This window comes from Danaus plexippus, assembly GCF_018135715.1.
Source record: "Danaus plexippus chromosome 9 unlocalized genomic scaffold, MEX_DaPlex mxdp_24, whole genome shotgun sequence".
Lineage (NCBI taxonomy): Eukaryota > Metazoa > Arthropoda > Insecta > Lepidoptera > Nymphalidae > Danaus > Danaus plexippus.
The window spans coordinates 759,031-775,278 of record NW_026869847.1 but is presented as its reverse complement, the minus strand read 5'-3'; the positions used below and the strand labels follow the sequence as shown (position 1 = coordinate 775,278).

General features: G+C 33.1%; 1 protein-coding gene across 2 annotated transcripts; it reads right to left on the bottom strand.

The window, feature by feature from the left end:
* Nucleotides 1–3,877: 3,877 nt before the first annotated feature.
* Nucleotides 3,878–16,103, bottom strand: LOC116767709 (beta-1,3-glucosyltransferase). 2 transcript variants are annotated; one of them, XM_032658164.2, is made up of 11 exons: nt 15,973–16,103; nt 13,179–13,226; nt 6,482–6,591; nt 6,208–6,399; nt 5,987–6,135; nt 5,726–5,915; nt 5,507–5,642; nt 5,261–5,414; nt 5,080–5,189; nt 4,659–4,825; nt 3,878–4,407 (listed from the first exon to the last, which is right to left on the bottom strand). In XM_032658164.2, the coding sequence occupies exons 1-11, from the start codon at nt 15,980–15,982 to the stop codon at nt 4,258–4,260; spliced, it is 1,416 nt and encodes a 471-aa protein (XP_032514055.2). In that variant the 5' UTR covers nt 15,983–16,103; the 3' UTR covers nt 3,878–4,257. The 2 variants fall into 2 exon arrangements, with proteins under 2 accessions (XP_032514055.2, XP_032514054.2); XM_032658163.2 differs by lacking the exon at nt 15,973–16,103 and adding an exon at nt 13,334–13,386.
* Nucleotides 16,104–16,248: the final 145 nt, after the last annotated feature.

The following is a 16,248-nucleotide window of genomic DNA, read 5'->3' as shown; positions in this document are numbered from 1 at the left end:
TTATTGACTTCTGTTTGCGTTTTTTAATTTTTGCGTCTCAAATAATGATTTTTGACGAGAACTTAACGCATCAATTATTGTTAATTGCACCAAAAGGACATTTTAAACATCGTTATAACTTTAGCAAATGTAAATAAAAATAAAAATCCTTACATTAAAACAACAAATTTTTGAACAGCGTTCATATTCTATTGATGTTTATAATGTTTTGATGCACAGAAGGATCAATGGGGCAGTCGTCGTACAATGGTAAACGAGCTCGCCGCTCTGCCTGAGTGGCTTGATTTACGATCTCGTAGAAACCGTCCTTTTATTTACATTTTGTTCAAAGAGGCTGCGAGCGTCTCATCTTTGACTTCCGTTGTATGCACACGGCACGACTCACTCCATTAATTATGCAAAAGACATTAAAATAAACTGAATGAAATATCAACAACTGAAGTAATATTTAATGGACTAGAAGGAAATAGTGTTTCGAACAACAGAGCTATATGATAAATATCAGACAAGTTTCACACTTAAAGATACATTAACGTATTTTACAACACCACAGTTATTTATGTATATGTATTAATAGGTATGTCATGTACCTACATATATTTTAGAGGGGCTATATTTCATATACATACAAATGTCGCATGCGACATCGTGTCGTCCGTTACAAAGAATGAATTGAGCAAAATATGTTATAACACATACAGGGCATATATCGTAAAGCTCGTAGTTCTCGCTGGGGCGGGATAGCAACAGCATGTGTTGTACTTCTATTAAATAGCAATTGCCTTCCGATTTACTCCGCACACAACGAGCTTAGAAATATGATTCCAGACGAGAAAGTTCCTTATAGTTTAGAAAGAATATTAGAGGATTGGAAAATATATCGTCGCGATCAAAACGAACACAAAACGTGTAGGAAATGCGTTTCAACTAATGGATGTTTACTAAATCCACTTCGTAAAAGCGAGGTTATAAAGTGATTAATGGTATCTATGACGCCTCTCGAAATAACAATCATTAATTTGGCAATCAATGGCTCTATCGCAGAACAGGGGCTTAATGTTCAGGATCGCACCGCGATTTAGTCTTAGAACTTATTAGTAAGATTACAATATTAGATTTTATTTTATGATTAATTCTAACGTCACGCTTAAACGATATATATAATGGATTTAAAACAGATAATACATATAGCAACTCCATCCAATCTTCATATTATAAATAAGCCATAGCTTTAAACGTGAATACTCTTAATATCCAAGAACAAATATTAAGATACCGAGCAGCGATATTCTGAATTTAATTTAATTAAGTTACAACTTGTTTAAAAAATTAATATTTGAATTCTATATGAGAACTTTAACTTGGTTTTTCCAACATGGAATCGTGGAAGAAAGACAAACGAATCCACTTTCACAATGTTACTCAGGTTTGAAATTTAAATAAGGTATTTCTTGTAACATTAAATAAAAAATCACTGCAAACTAACTACAGTAGCGATGGAGTAAGTTCACTTTAAAGTTTCCTTTGTAATAAAAGGTATCTGTGAGCTAAAAATTACAACAGAATAAAATAAAATGTAATCTGAATGTTGGTTTTGTTTCAAGTTTAGATTATTAAGTATCGTCACCTGATTGTAGACGATGCCACAACAAAAAAATAATACACAAATCACTGAAACAAGTAAGCCTAAGACTTTTTATTTATTAAAAAAAATATGTTTTACAATTTATTTAAAAACAACGAGAATGTTATTTGTCCGAAAACGAGGTTAATGTGTTCGCAATTTCATAGGATTAAAATGGAAGCCTCCCAGCATTCAGAAATTTCAATGCATACATTCATGACTTCCATAAAATAAAGTAAACGCTCTTTACGATTCCAAGTTTTTATTGCGTTGAATGATAATATTCCATTTCATACATTAAAACTAATATTTTCATTTCAACTGTTCTGGCACTATGGTTCAAGCTCAATGAAACCTACGGTCATTTTGATGTTAATAAAACATAAATTGACTCCACATATTTTGAGGCTATACCACGGTTGCAATTGTGTAAAGAATGAAACAAATCCAAAAAGAAGTCATCTTTATTTGGTACGACAGAGAACTAAAAAACTCGTAATACATGTAAAAACCTTAATGTTCTGGCCTCCTGACACCTTCCCAAAGTTGAAAACTTCGAGGGTCGCACTTAGAAGTTGCCGCTATGAAAAATGCTCCTGTCGTACTTAGCGGAGTATCGCGTGTGCCCATGATGAATACCTAAACTCCAACAAGTTATTCGGGTTAGGAACTTTTGGCAAATGTATCGGTTGTGTCACACCGGATACTTGGTAAGTTTTATTATTGATTACACTTAGGAGTTAGGGATTTAACATGAAATGAGCGCAAATTATGCAACCAAAGCCAAACCATGATATATTATTTATTGATTTAAAATAACGTGCTTATTGTTGAGAAGTAAAAGTATTCGTGGAGGCATTTCTACTGGTATTGAGCACACGGAGTTAAACGATAATTTATTTGAAGAGACAATACACAAGTCGTGAAACACAATCGAGATAAACATGCAGCTGAATAAAGTGGTCGTTATCTGACAAGGAGACAAAGAGCGTAGTAAGAGAATATCTTGAAGTACAGCGCTTGTAATTCACTGCTAACAGTTGTGAACATTTTTATAATGCCGCTTTCAGAGCTCTTCTGAAAATGTTAATGTAAATCGCTTTTCGATAGACAATACGTAGCTTGGACTGTTCATAATTATTACGTGATAGGATTTTCTTAAGTATTCTAAAATAATGCTTCAATCTGTAATGAATTAATACCCCTCGGGGTTCCTTACAATAGATAACTCTACTTAAATATATGTTATTTATATTGAATTATATGTACATGTAAGTATATTATTATGGAACCGAAATTATTTGTTTAAAACAAAAAAAAAAACTTGCCAAACGTTTGATTTAATTGATGTATTTTTGGGTCGGTATATAAGCAAAGGAATTATAATGAAAATTGTGTACCAGAATCTATGTGTCTTAATTACATAACTTGTTATTATTATACAATAGCCGCTATCGATTTTTTATTACATATGAAAGATGTCATCTCATGCAGTAACGGCATTGCAATTGCAATTGCAATTTAAATTCATACGCTATAAGTATGATGGAAACAACATTTCCTAACGTAAGTAAGCCATACTGCTTGTTTAAGACATTTGGAACTTTGACTTAAACTTACTTTACTTAATACATATCACTAATACTATCACTTCGGTTGAATATTTGTGGTACAGAAATAAAACGCGGTCATAGTTAAAATACTCGCCATTTTTTTAAATTGTTTTTAACCTTACTAACAAAGAGCGTCCAGACTGAAGAGCTTCCTTAATTCGAACATGGAATCTTCGTTAGGTTACCCGTATTCTCAAAATGCACTTTTCTGATGACCTCGATAAAATGGTGAACACTGACAAATTTTTATTTGGTTTATTTTATACGCTTTAACCGAGTTTTATTATAGGTACCCAAGAAATATTAAATATAAACTTGTAATTCCTATAGAGTAAATTTTCGTATGTATTGATTTTCTGTGGCTGTAAGTACATATTAATTTAGAATCTGTTTCATTCAAATTTATTCCTCACAACGCGCTATTCATTAAGTTACTGGTGTAATCGATTACAACCATTATCTCTACGTGACGTAAGTCTTAAATTCCTTTATCACATTATGTTTTAGACGTATTTTATTATAACAGATATAATTAATATTTGTAGTTTTCAGATTTTCAAGTATAGAAAACTCATGAAAATGAAGGTAGTTTTGTTGAGAAAACTTAATATGAAGGAGAGCGAGGCTAAATAAGACCACATTTATAAAAAAATAATAAAATTTATTTAATAATATCAAATGATATGTACAGTTGGACTGGCACAGATAACACACGCGATGACTGTAAAAAAAAAATACTTATTTATAACTACCCGATAAAAATACAAGCCATGGAACATAATTAATAATATTTAAAAAAAATTGATTTAAAGTGTTGCGAACAGAAAAAAAATTACGACCATATAATAAAATACAAAGTCCTATAAACAACATTGAAGCCACCATTGAACCATTCGAGCCACAGTATATATAGACTTCAGCAATTTTGTCTCCATGCTAGAACTTCTTGGAATATAATCCCGAATATAAAGATCTACATCCTCTTCCTTGATCATCATCATGAGCTCTACTTGGTATGGTCTACAGCTCGTCTCTCCCTGTCCCTCGTATAGCGAGGTCGTCTCTCTGGAACCACGTGCTGTAGACCCGCCCCGGCGGAGCCGAGAGACGGTGGAAGGACGCGGGTCGGTCCCGGGCTAGAACCTCCCGCGGGTAATCCTGGGGACGAGCCTGATAACATAGCATATAAAATAATGTTCATAACATAAAATAAGTGATGTATATATATTGAAAATCAAATCCAGACTGGAGCTCTGGTGTTGAAGGTTTGTGGCGAACATACTTATGCTTCAACACATACTTCAATTTGAAGTAAAAATAAAGTAGTTATTCAGTGTTGGAACTTACTACCTATACAGGTTACCATAGCGGCAAGAACCCATTGAGTGTCTATGTGATTGCCATCAGTTGTCGTGTGTTACCTGGTGGAAGAGTGGTGAGTGTGTGATGGTGATGTTCCTCCTAGCGGCGCACGCTCCTAGCGCCATGTCGTCTGGCTGGTCGAGGGTGGAACAGGGGCAAGAAGACAGAGCGACCGCCGCGCCTACTGACAGAGCAGTACCACCTCCCCCTGTGGGGTACGAGTAGCCTGCACCAAATAAAATTCGCCAAAATTTATCATATGGATCCAAAAAAGTAATGTTGTAGTCTGGTATAGTAAATATGAAAGTTTATGTGGAACGATGGTTAGAGGTCTGTTGCTATTTCATATCGAAGCTAAAAAATGCTTTACAGTAATGGAGTCTTTGTGACCGAGAAATTGACAAAGCAATGTTTTATTTAGAGCATTTTAGAGCGGAGAAAAATTATGAACGAAACTAATTATAATACGTTTAAGTTTACCTTTTCCGCCGGATATTTTCTTTCCGTATCCGTAACCGTATCTCTCGGCTATGACAGTGACGTCATAACCGCCACGATAGCATGTCAGAATTTCACGGAGTCTTTGAATACTAAAGTAATTAAAGAATTAATGACAAATCGTTAGAAACAACAATCGCTCAATATCGTTTATATGTCTTACCCCAATATCGTATCGTCGTCAGCTAAAACTATCCACTTGACTTTTGGCAAATTCTCCACTATTTTGACAGCCTGCTTTAATATCGTCATAGTTTTCTCGCAATGACCAGTTTTGGTATTGGGGACGCCGGTATTAATTGCTGGGAGGCTGGGATCTATGACAAATTATATAGAATAAAATTAACCCATTGCTTTGCTAGCCTTAAAATTTTCAAACAAAAAGGCACAGTATAGAAACTCAACCCACCAGCCTTGTCACTAAAGAACTGTAAGTGAGTGACGTATTTTCCCCAGGTCTTCTTCACAACTCTGGCTCGAGTGGAATGAAAGCCGCTCCAAGTCTTAACCGCAAAAAATATAGAGTCTTCAGGCATAGGACTTCCCTGACGAAAACAGAGATAACGAATGACGAACACATAATTATGGGCCCATTGATGGGATGTATTGGTCTTTATTACAAACTCACACATATATCAAACTGCCGCGGATAAGTAGCGCAACTATCGCCAGATATAACACAGAAACTAAGATCCGGCGTAAGCAAGGGACCAGGGCTGTCCTTTTCCCCATAAACTAGTTGAGCCAGTTCGAATGCTGGGTCTATTGAAAAATCTGCCTCCAGATGACGTTCTCCGCTCTCAATTTGGTTTATAAGCCTTAAATGAGGACAACAAAGTGTACATCAGTTAAGGGAGTGTCAATATTGCCCCTAAAAAATCAATCTTACTTGTCAATTAACTCGAGTCTCATTGCGAAACCGCTAGCAAAATGTGGATACACGAAACCCCCCTCCTCTTCCAACTCCTCGTAAAACTTAAAATGATGTATTATAGTAGGTTCGCTATCCCTCAGCGGATAACCTATCCACATTATTTCCTAGAAGAAAATTATTGCTTTTATCTCTACTTTATTAGTATTTAAAATTTAACTGAAATGAAAACAAAATACCTTTTTTCTATCAGCAGCAGCTAAAGCTTTTATGAGATTTTCACAGCGCACCGCGGTATGGGGTTCAATGAAAAGAATCCATCGGACATCGCTGTTCTTATGCTTATTTATCAAAGGTCGAAGCAGCGGTATGATCGTCCACGCTCCAGGAACAGGGATGTCTTTATGAGTGACGTGGATTATTGGTTTTCGCTATGAATAACCATAAAAAATACCATTATTCTTATGATAAGGTGCTTAAATTAAAGCATTTTATTTTAAAACATGAATTCACCTCCTCCAATTGGAATATTTGTTCCTCTATATCCTGTTTGAGACGATTAGCGACACTCGAGTGATACGGCTCCGTTTGACTCACTATTGTGAAAACTATGTTTCTCGAATCTGCGACAAATGAATGAAATACATCCAAAAATGTTTAAAACTTTTACTATAATTATCATATACATTAAGCGTCGGATAACATCAGGCGCGGGCTGGATGTTTCATTAATGTGTTTACCTGAGATAACACGATCCGCGTGACATTATCATTAAATTATGACAAATAGCTTCACACGGGGCTCATCAATCAATGGATCGACAGGTTTCATACGTCGCTATTAATCAGGCATACGAAACTGTGTTACCCTTATTGATCGTTTAGGATTTACGATGCTAAGACCTTAACGCCATTTTATTTAAATTTGCCATATCCAGGCAACAAAAGAGTTATCTTAAGCTGAATTTTAGTACAGTAATTTTTTGAAATGGTAGAGGAAAAATATTATATTCCCAGCAAACACAATAAAGAGGTGATATTTTGACCTGGCGATAAGCAACTGCCGTTAATACTCGATAGGCACAATCCGTTGAATAATTCATAAGTTAATACCTTTAGGTTAAGTTCGGTGCAATCTAACTTTGAGAAAGATTTATGGCGCGGAAGTTCGCGTGTGAAACTTTGACGGAGTGTCAATAAAATGTTACGGGTATGCGATAACATTGTTTGAGGGCTGTGCATGTTGAGCGTTATTAACGTGAGCTAGCATAACAGCTGTGCTTTTGAGGTTACTTCCTGAATGGATAACTCTGTTTTAGGTACACTTATAATAAATACGAAGGCATGAAAGATACAAAAAAAATATTACGGCGGAGGAATTTGCTCAGCTGATTTAGATTTACAGTTCCAATCAAATGATAGTACGGAGCAAAACTACGATCAGAGAAAATTGAATAAACGTACTATCCTATCAGATACAATAGATTTAACGAAATCTTATTTTCCGCCTCAGTTTCTTCTCTTTTAAATGAAAATATGACGTAGGCACATTTCCAATAATGTGAGTCAAAGTTAAATAGACATTACATCCGTTTCCAAGGTACGTACGGCTTTAAAAGCTTGATAAGTTATTAGAAATCCATTTCCTGAGTCGATACGTATCCGAAGCTCAATAAAATCACCAAAGAGATTTTAATGTGTCGCACCTCAGGTGATCGTCTACATTATTCATGGCCGCTAAGTTGTGCCTTCTCGGATTTATTTGCAGATTTCCCTTTCAAACTGGAGATAGGTCCGGATTCAGATAAGCGAATAAACGTAATGTTTTGCAAATGACAAATTGACTGCTGATTTTGTTCTGACGCGTATTTATTCAACATTGCTGCTTTTCGATTAATCTTCTTTAGATTTCTTGTTTAGATGTCCTAAGATTTTGTAAGTGTTTTTTTAATGTATGAGATATATATATATGGACTACCATATTACGTATCAGTAAATACAGTTAAAAAGAAACAGTCAATCCCGTTAAATAAACTTAGTTCTACTGACTACGTAAACGTACATTCAATGAAAAACTGTTCAATAACTCACAAAATGAATATTATAAAAGTTATCATATGTTTCAATAAATTTTTCATTCATCTCATTCGGTATTCGAAAGCTTTTTTAAAATCAATTTCGTCCAATTTTGTTGAAACTTTTCAAACCGAACCTGGATACACCTTATACAGAATTCAGTTTGAAAATAGCATTGGGAGCATTAATAATTCCAACCATCGCACCAAATGGAGGGATTTGAACAAATCTAACGGGATCAGGTGGAGTTCGATGGAATCGGAGCTGATGCAGCCGACCTACATATTATTAACCTCTAGCTCGAATTCCACGTGTGATGTAATGTACTTATACACATCTGTCCTCAAGAATAATGTTGCAGGCTATAAATTCTCTCAACGGCAGATAGTTTGCAGCAATTTGAGACGAACTATAACAGCGGTGACAGTGCGAATCCCCTGTATATAGGAATTGAGCACATTCTCACCGAGCTGAGAGCGCATCAATAATTCCAGGTCGCAGAACCAGTCGAGTCCTACGGGAATGCAACGGATATTTGAATTTATAAGGAACGCTTTCAATACGTATTGATGAGATATTTGCTCTAGAGACAAGAACCTGCTTTTAATTACTATTGAAACTAGAATAAAATTTAATAGCTATATTTCGCGAACTTTAACTTTTAGTTATTCTAAAGAGCTAACATTATATTTTTTTTTTGATTGTCATTTAATTTCGCATATAAGCCAATTGATTCATTGAAAAATTACGACCATACCTTTCGCCCAAAAAACAGGTACACTTCCAGGGACCAGTACTCAGATTAAAATTAAAATTTCCCTTACAGTTTTTATCATTCCAATGTAAATAACAGCTGATTGTGAGCGAACAAGCGTTTTATTTAAACATACGCTTTCCGCTATTTAAAGAGTTGGTATCAACGTTCCGTCTATTTCTAGTTCCAACAGAAATTCAAATAAGATGCTTTGAGTCCTATCTTTTATCAGATTTACGTTCGAGTCTCTGGACTAGCGAACGAATGAATTCAATCATTTTTCAACTGAATTTATGAAATCAGGAAATGCACTTTAATGTGGAAAAAGGTTATTTATTAGGTCGCATTCTGAAACTTATTTTTTTTTTTTGTAATAATTCAATATACATAATAAATGTCATGCTGCTTGTGTTCCTCAAAACTTAAAGAGCTTTTTATACATTAAACTTTAATACCGTATAAAGGCAAAATAACATCCGAACTGAAATAATATTTTTGTAACCATTTTAGGTCAAAAATGGTCTTAAATTATTAATAGTAGGTAATAACAGACACTTGACACCTTTCCTTTGAAATAATTTAGTTTTAAGACTTACTTCGTAAAATGTGCCTGAGGTATATAATTCAAATAATTTAATATTTATAGCCATTTTACGCTGTAATTTTGTTAGTAGGGCATTTATTGAACAAATTTAACAGTTGTATATGTATGTATATATTATTATTTCATGAAGAACGTATTAAGTTTTAAAATACTACAATGTTATCGCAATTTTAAGTGCAAAAGAACTAGTAAAATGAAGGGTTAAACATAGTCTATTGAAAATTCTCCAAGTGGAAAAATATGACCACTATTAAGATGAAGTGTTTTATAAGATGAAATCCCTTAATTCATGAATTTGTCAGATATGGAAACTTCTTTCAAAGTATTCTTAATAAGTTAGTTATTCATCGAAAAAGACTCAAGTGTCACGTTGCGGCCGATTGGAAGGACATTCTATATATGAAAATTATTTTAGTAAGTGTCGGTAAATTATAAAAATGATTGGGCGTCATCGGAATATATATATATATATATATATATATTCCGATGACGCCCTACACTTTGTTCATATATATATATATATATGAACAAAGTGTAGGGCTGAATTTATTTACATCAGTAACACAAATATTACTAAATTATACATTAAAAAAAACTATGAAACTTGAAAATAGACAAAAACATGGAGATTGTCTCCAAAATTTAAATTATTGTACCGATAGCCATTTTCGACCTTCGCCTATAGCCTGTATATATATATATATATATATATATATATATATAGGGTTTTCCATTAAGGGCGCTTGATCTTTGAAATGCAAAAAAAAATACATGTAGGAAAGATATTTGCGAAATTTTTTTTTTATTTGGAAGGTCTATCGACCCCATTATGTATGGAATATGACATCATTCAAATGACCGCCACGGCTTCGGTTGGTGGCGCGCACACGAAAGGTCCAATTTTCGATGACTCTGGCGCACAAATCGGGCTGTATTTGATCGATGGCGTGGCGTATGTTGACTTTGAGGGCATCGGTGGTTTGCGGCTTGTTGGCATAGACCTGCGACTTAAGAAAACCCCACAAGAAAAAGTCCAGCGGGGTCAAATCGCACGATCTCGGTGGCCAGTTCACGTCGCCTCCGCGCGAGACGACCATGTCCAGAAATTGCTCGTGCAGAACTTCCATCGTAGCGTGTGCTGTGTGGCACGTAGCGCCGTCCTGTTGAAACCACATGTTGTCCAGATCCATATTCTCGATTTCAGGCCAAAAGAAGTTGGTTATCATCGACCGGTATCGCTCACCATTGACGGTGACGGCCACACCATTATCGTTTTCGAAAAAATACGGACCAATCACGCCTCCGGCCCAAAATCCGCACCAAACAGTCACTTTCTGCGGGTGCATTGCCACTTGGTGAACCTCGTGTGGATTGGTCTCGTCCCAAATACGGCAATTTTGCTTGTTGACATAGCCATTCATCCAAAAATGCGCCTCGTCGCTGAAGATGATTTTTTTGCCAAAATCGGCGTCAACTTCCAACTGCTCTAATGCTCAGTCAGCGAACACACGGCGCTGTCTATGGTCATTAACCTTGAGCTCTTGGGTCAGCTGGATCTTGTACGGGTGCAGGCTCAAGTCACAACGCAAAATTCGCCAAGTTGTCGTCTGCGAAAGGCCGAGTTCCTGTGCGCGACGCGGAATTGACTGCCGCGGGTTTTCGAGGACACTGTCGCGCACAGCGGCGATATTCTCGGCAGATCTCGCGTTACGTTGACGCACGGGAACCGGCTGATTGTTAACTGACCCGGTTGACTCGAATTTGTCCACCAATCGACGGATAGTCGACTCGGCAGGACGATCATCGCGACCGTAAAACGGGCGAAGTGCGCGGAACGTTGCTCGAACTGAAGACCCATTTTCATAAAACAATTTTATGATTTGCACGTGCTGCTCGACACTGTAACCTGCCATGGTGGTTTGGGAGGACGGAATGAATATAACACACTGCATTTGACAGCTGTCACTCAAACAACATGGCCGCAATCAGCTGTCAAAGTTCAAGCGTCCCTATTGGAAAACCCCATATAATGAAAACCATTGAATTGGATGAATTTTGATACAAAGGCATTTCATCCACAAATTCCTTTGGGATCTTAAGCGAAACTGTGGGAAAACTACGTAAATACTTAAAAATATGATTTTTAACGTCATACCATATTAAAAAGTTGTCGTAAATACTCGCGAAAATCTTAGATCTCATTAAAAAATCATGTCTGACTGATATATAACCAGGGGATTAACAAAACTATATTTAATTACGTGAACACACTTGTACACAAAAAATAGGTAAGTCTAATACGTATTATGTCGGAATATATTTTAAGGTAATACAAAGAAAAAAAATATCTGACAAATGATTCCAGACAACTCCAACTCGTAGACTTTCAACAAACTTACAGCGTACTTAAAATATGCACGGTACGAGAGGACTTAAGTCGGACCTTCTCACACCCTTAGTACGAAACTTAAAAAATACTGACAAACTTTTCGACTTACTGTCTTTATATCTATCGATAGGACTCACCTAAAGTGTCTGTTACGTGAATGACTTCAATTTAGAGTCACCTTCATTAATTTCAAGTTTAATTTAACACGCAATATTTTTGCTTTAAATTACTTTAAACCTTAATCTTAGTTTACTACACGGTGTTGAGTAAATAAGTAGATATAAATTTTTGCTAAGAAATAATCACAATTATTTTAATATTAAAAATCGTTTTGTACCTAAAACTCATAGTAATGGACGTTAGTTTTACTTTACCGGAATAAAGTTTTTTAAGAAAAACTTACTGGAAAATTATATAGTAAGAAAAGTTCTCGCATTTTTTTAAACTAAAGACTCTATCTGATAGTTTTTGACTATTTAAGATTATTATAAATAACAAAATAAAATTGCTCCTGTAAAAAAAATATTAATAGTTTATTACTAGAATCTAATTTTACCGTTTTATTTTAAATAGAATAAACAAATTCGTCTTTTTAGACGTAGTCAAAACAAATAGATCAACAACATTGTATTCGACATGAATTAATGACGCGAGTGGACGCAATTAAAATGATGGCAACCCTTAAAAACTCATTTCAAATCATACAAAGGTAACGCTCTAAGAGGAACACATTCAAAATTTACAAATTATTACTTTAATGTTGTTTAAAAATTAAAATTAAATGGACACAAATGAACGCCATGAATCGCTTAATTTCCAACGGCGAGGCCTAAATTAATTATACGACTTATATATCCATTGCAATTTCAATTTTGTATTGCACAAAGGCTGCGCGTACCATAAACAATTAGCAATATACCATTCAAATTTAACGTGAAGCGTGCATACTGATGAGACGAACTAATTGCTATCGTTCCCGAACACTAAAATATATAGTTATGAATTATATATTAATAACTTGTCATGCTAACGACGTAGAGAGAGTTAATGTTGTATGTGACTTTTTGGTTTTTTAAAAAAAATAGGCATATGATTTACAATATAAAATATATTTTGGTTTTTCATTAATATTTTTTGCGAGTCAGTAATAACTGTACAGATCCAACGTCCTTATAATTCAACACATTTAGTTTTTTAATTGAGAGCTAAGTTCTTTTTTCAAATTAATTTAAACAGTATTTTTTTTACAAATATTTTTTATATTAATCGTAGTTACATTTATTATTCAAATGGATGTTTGATCCTTTAAACGAAATTATGAGAATAAATCAGATTAAATTATTACAAACGTTTAGTACTAGACCTTTTTGATGGAAATAACAACTTACCAAAACAAATCGTCGTTTGCACAAAAACAATTAACATCAACGTTGAAACTGTAACAAAAGTACAAAAATTAAAAAAAAAATAAACATAACAGAGTATAAAAATATATATTACGATAATAAATTATAAAATAATATAGTTCGAAATTTAAAAGTACCTAACGCGATCATAGTGGCGGGAAACGAGAGAGGACGTATTGCACCCCCTACGTTCTAAGTAACACTGCCGTATGGCTCGTGGAGTCTCCCTTAACATATATTTTTTTAATACTTTTAGCAGACTTTCTAGTTTTTTCTCACAGCTTATATACTCAATATAGATTTAAAATATAAATTCGTTTATGTTATATTACGAAAAAATGGTTTTACTTTATCAATTAATACAAACAGATCATACTTTTTTATGTGAATTGCTTAAAAATTATTCGGACACTCCATAATGGAAACTCATAAAGGATTTTCATGAAAAAGGAAGCTTTTATGAAAGTAATATATAAATCATGTTCTTGAATATTCAAGCGGCAAGTTGAAGACTTATGCAAACTTAGTGTTCTGCCGTTAGCTGTTTGTTGGAGCCAAGCAGCTACCCGCCTATTTGCAACTCTTAACTACAAGTATTAATTATGATCCGTTGTAATTGTTATCACATTATGCTTTTAGAATAATTGCGAAAACTTTCAGTAATCACGAAAACAAAACATAGAGCACATTTATAGGGTCAATGTATTTTTTTCTCAATGCTGTACGACGCGAAATTTAAAGATTTATATATTTGGTCCATGAATGTCTGTGTCCATAGTTTAGTACAGTTCCATTTTTTAAATAATATTTTTAGCAAGCATATTTGTACATGCTAAATGATACAATTTGTAGCCGTTACGTTGCTGTTTAATAATTTCAGTTTTTAATTTAAACTAGTGTAAACATTCAAAATACTAAATAAAAATAATAATTAAGAAGAGATATACTTAAATTTTAAAGTCAGTATACCAACTCACTAAATTATATTTTAATTGTCATATATTCTATAGACCGCATTAAAAATATGGACGATATTCAACGAATTTTTTTTTAGTGTGCCAGACCTAGATTCCGTCATCTTACGTATTTTTACTGCCAGAATGCAGCCATAACGTCATCGATGACAGTTAGAAGTTTTCAAAAAACACATTAAAAAATCCCTTACTGAAAAAAAAACATGTGATAGCTTTAAATACATTTACTTACGAGAGTCTAGCAACCTTAAGTTTGCTTAAAAAGTCAAGGTCAAGAAAAATTTATAAAATTTGTTGTAAAATACCCTATAGGGCAATCGTGTTGAAAAAACTATTATATCTGTCTTAGATATAAAATATTTTTTTCTGATCTATATACTTTATATTAATTATTTCGATAGCACTAAAAGATTCAAGAAACCAGTTTTTTTTTTAGAGGTAACACTAATAAAAAAACTATTGATGATGTTATATTTAAAAGGCTATATATATATATATATATATACATATCACACTAAATATATATATACAGGCTACAGGTATATATATATATACAGGCTATAGGCGAAGGTCGAAAATGGCTATCGGTACAATAATTAAAATTTTGGAGACAATCTCCATGTTTTTGTCTATTTTCAAGTTTCATATTTTTTTTTATGTATAATTTAGTAATATTTGTTTTACTGATGTAAACAAATTTAGCCCTACACTTTGTTCCACCTGCAATATTCTGGAGAAAAAAATATTTGCATGCACACAAGTTTTTTATGGCATCAATGATATCTTTGTGATCTTCTAAATAGTTGTGTTACTTGATATCAGATATAAAAAAAACTTATAAGAGTTTTAAAACTGTTGTCCATGTAAAAGCTTTTATTACGAAAAATATAACAGATGTAAAATATTTCAGCTTTTTATGGATATATAGTATAAAAGAAATTACATAATGAAGTAACTTTTAACAGAGCTTTAAATGTCTAAAACTTACTAACTTGTTTACAGTGACTTCAATATTATGATATATAGGCTTTTTTTTCATAAAAGAAATAAATATAATTTCAAAAACACATGTATTAGATATTGAGCAAAATAAAATGATTGTAACTCTATAAACAAAAAATATATATTACTTTATCATAACAAACAAGTTTCTTCTGTCAAAAGGAGCATGCGCATGGGAGAGGAAGATTAAAATAATTTAACAAACATTTACACAATTGTAGATTTAAAAAATCTTGTATTCTATTTTGTTAGTATCTGTGTAGTAAATCTATCCGTTATAAATATCTATAAATCTACATAACGTGTTGGATATACAATGATTCTCCCAAAAAATACCGGTAAACCGGTAGATATAGTGTACTATAGTTACATGTAAATAATTTTACCAAAAATATTTTCATATTGAATTCCCTTTAGATAAATCTTTAGAAAAAATTGTTGTTTCATTTTATCTGTCGTTTTCAATGTGTATTTATAAAAAATGTTACAACTGAAATAATCAATTAATAATAAGTTAATCATATTATAGACGTATGTATGATGGATATCATATAATTCAGTTGATAATACTATTAACAGTTTTTGTTCTATCTCATTCTACATAAGCATTAATATATTGCATTTTATTATTAAAATGCAATTCAAGAAAAAAACTTGAAATTTTAAAAATACTATATGTAATGTAATCTATTACTGACGGACATTATTTATATAATTAACGATTTTAAATATTATAATTTTGTAACATAAAACTTTCGGATTTAAAACGTTTATGACTAATAAAAAGCCTTAACACTTACCTATTCTCATTTTTTCTTGATATACAATACTTTAATATAAAAAACTAATATACAATAAGCAAAGGCTTCGTAAAAAGGCACGGAATATTTTTGTTGACTAAACTTTAAAGTTAGCTTTCAAATATCAAAACTTGTAGAACTTAACTTTGACATACCAATTATTGCCCTATACACCGAAAAAAAATATTTATAACTTAACATTAATATGCCTAATTCTCTAATATATAATTTTACTTGTAAATATTAATAATACCTAATGCAAAATCTTTTTATAAC

Excerpts from the sequence above, each read along its gene's own strand:
- LOC116767709 (XM_032658163.2), bottom strand. Across the intron at positions 5,190-5,260 it reads GACGACGATACGATATTGGG|TATTCAAAGACTCCGTGAAA; the intron begins GTAAGACATATA and ends TAATTACTTTAG. Across the intron at positions 4,826-5,079 it reads GAAAATATCCGGCGGAAAAG|GCTACTCGTACCCCACAGGG; the intron begins GTAAACTTAAAC and ends TATTTGGTGCAG.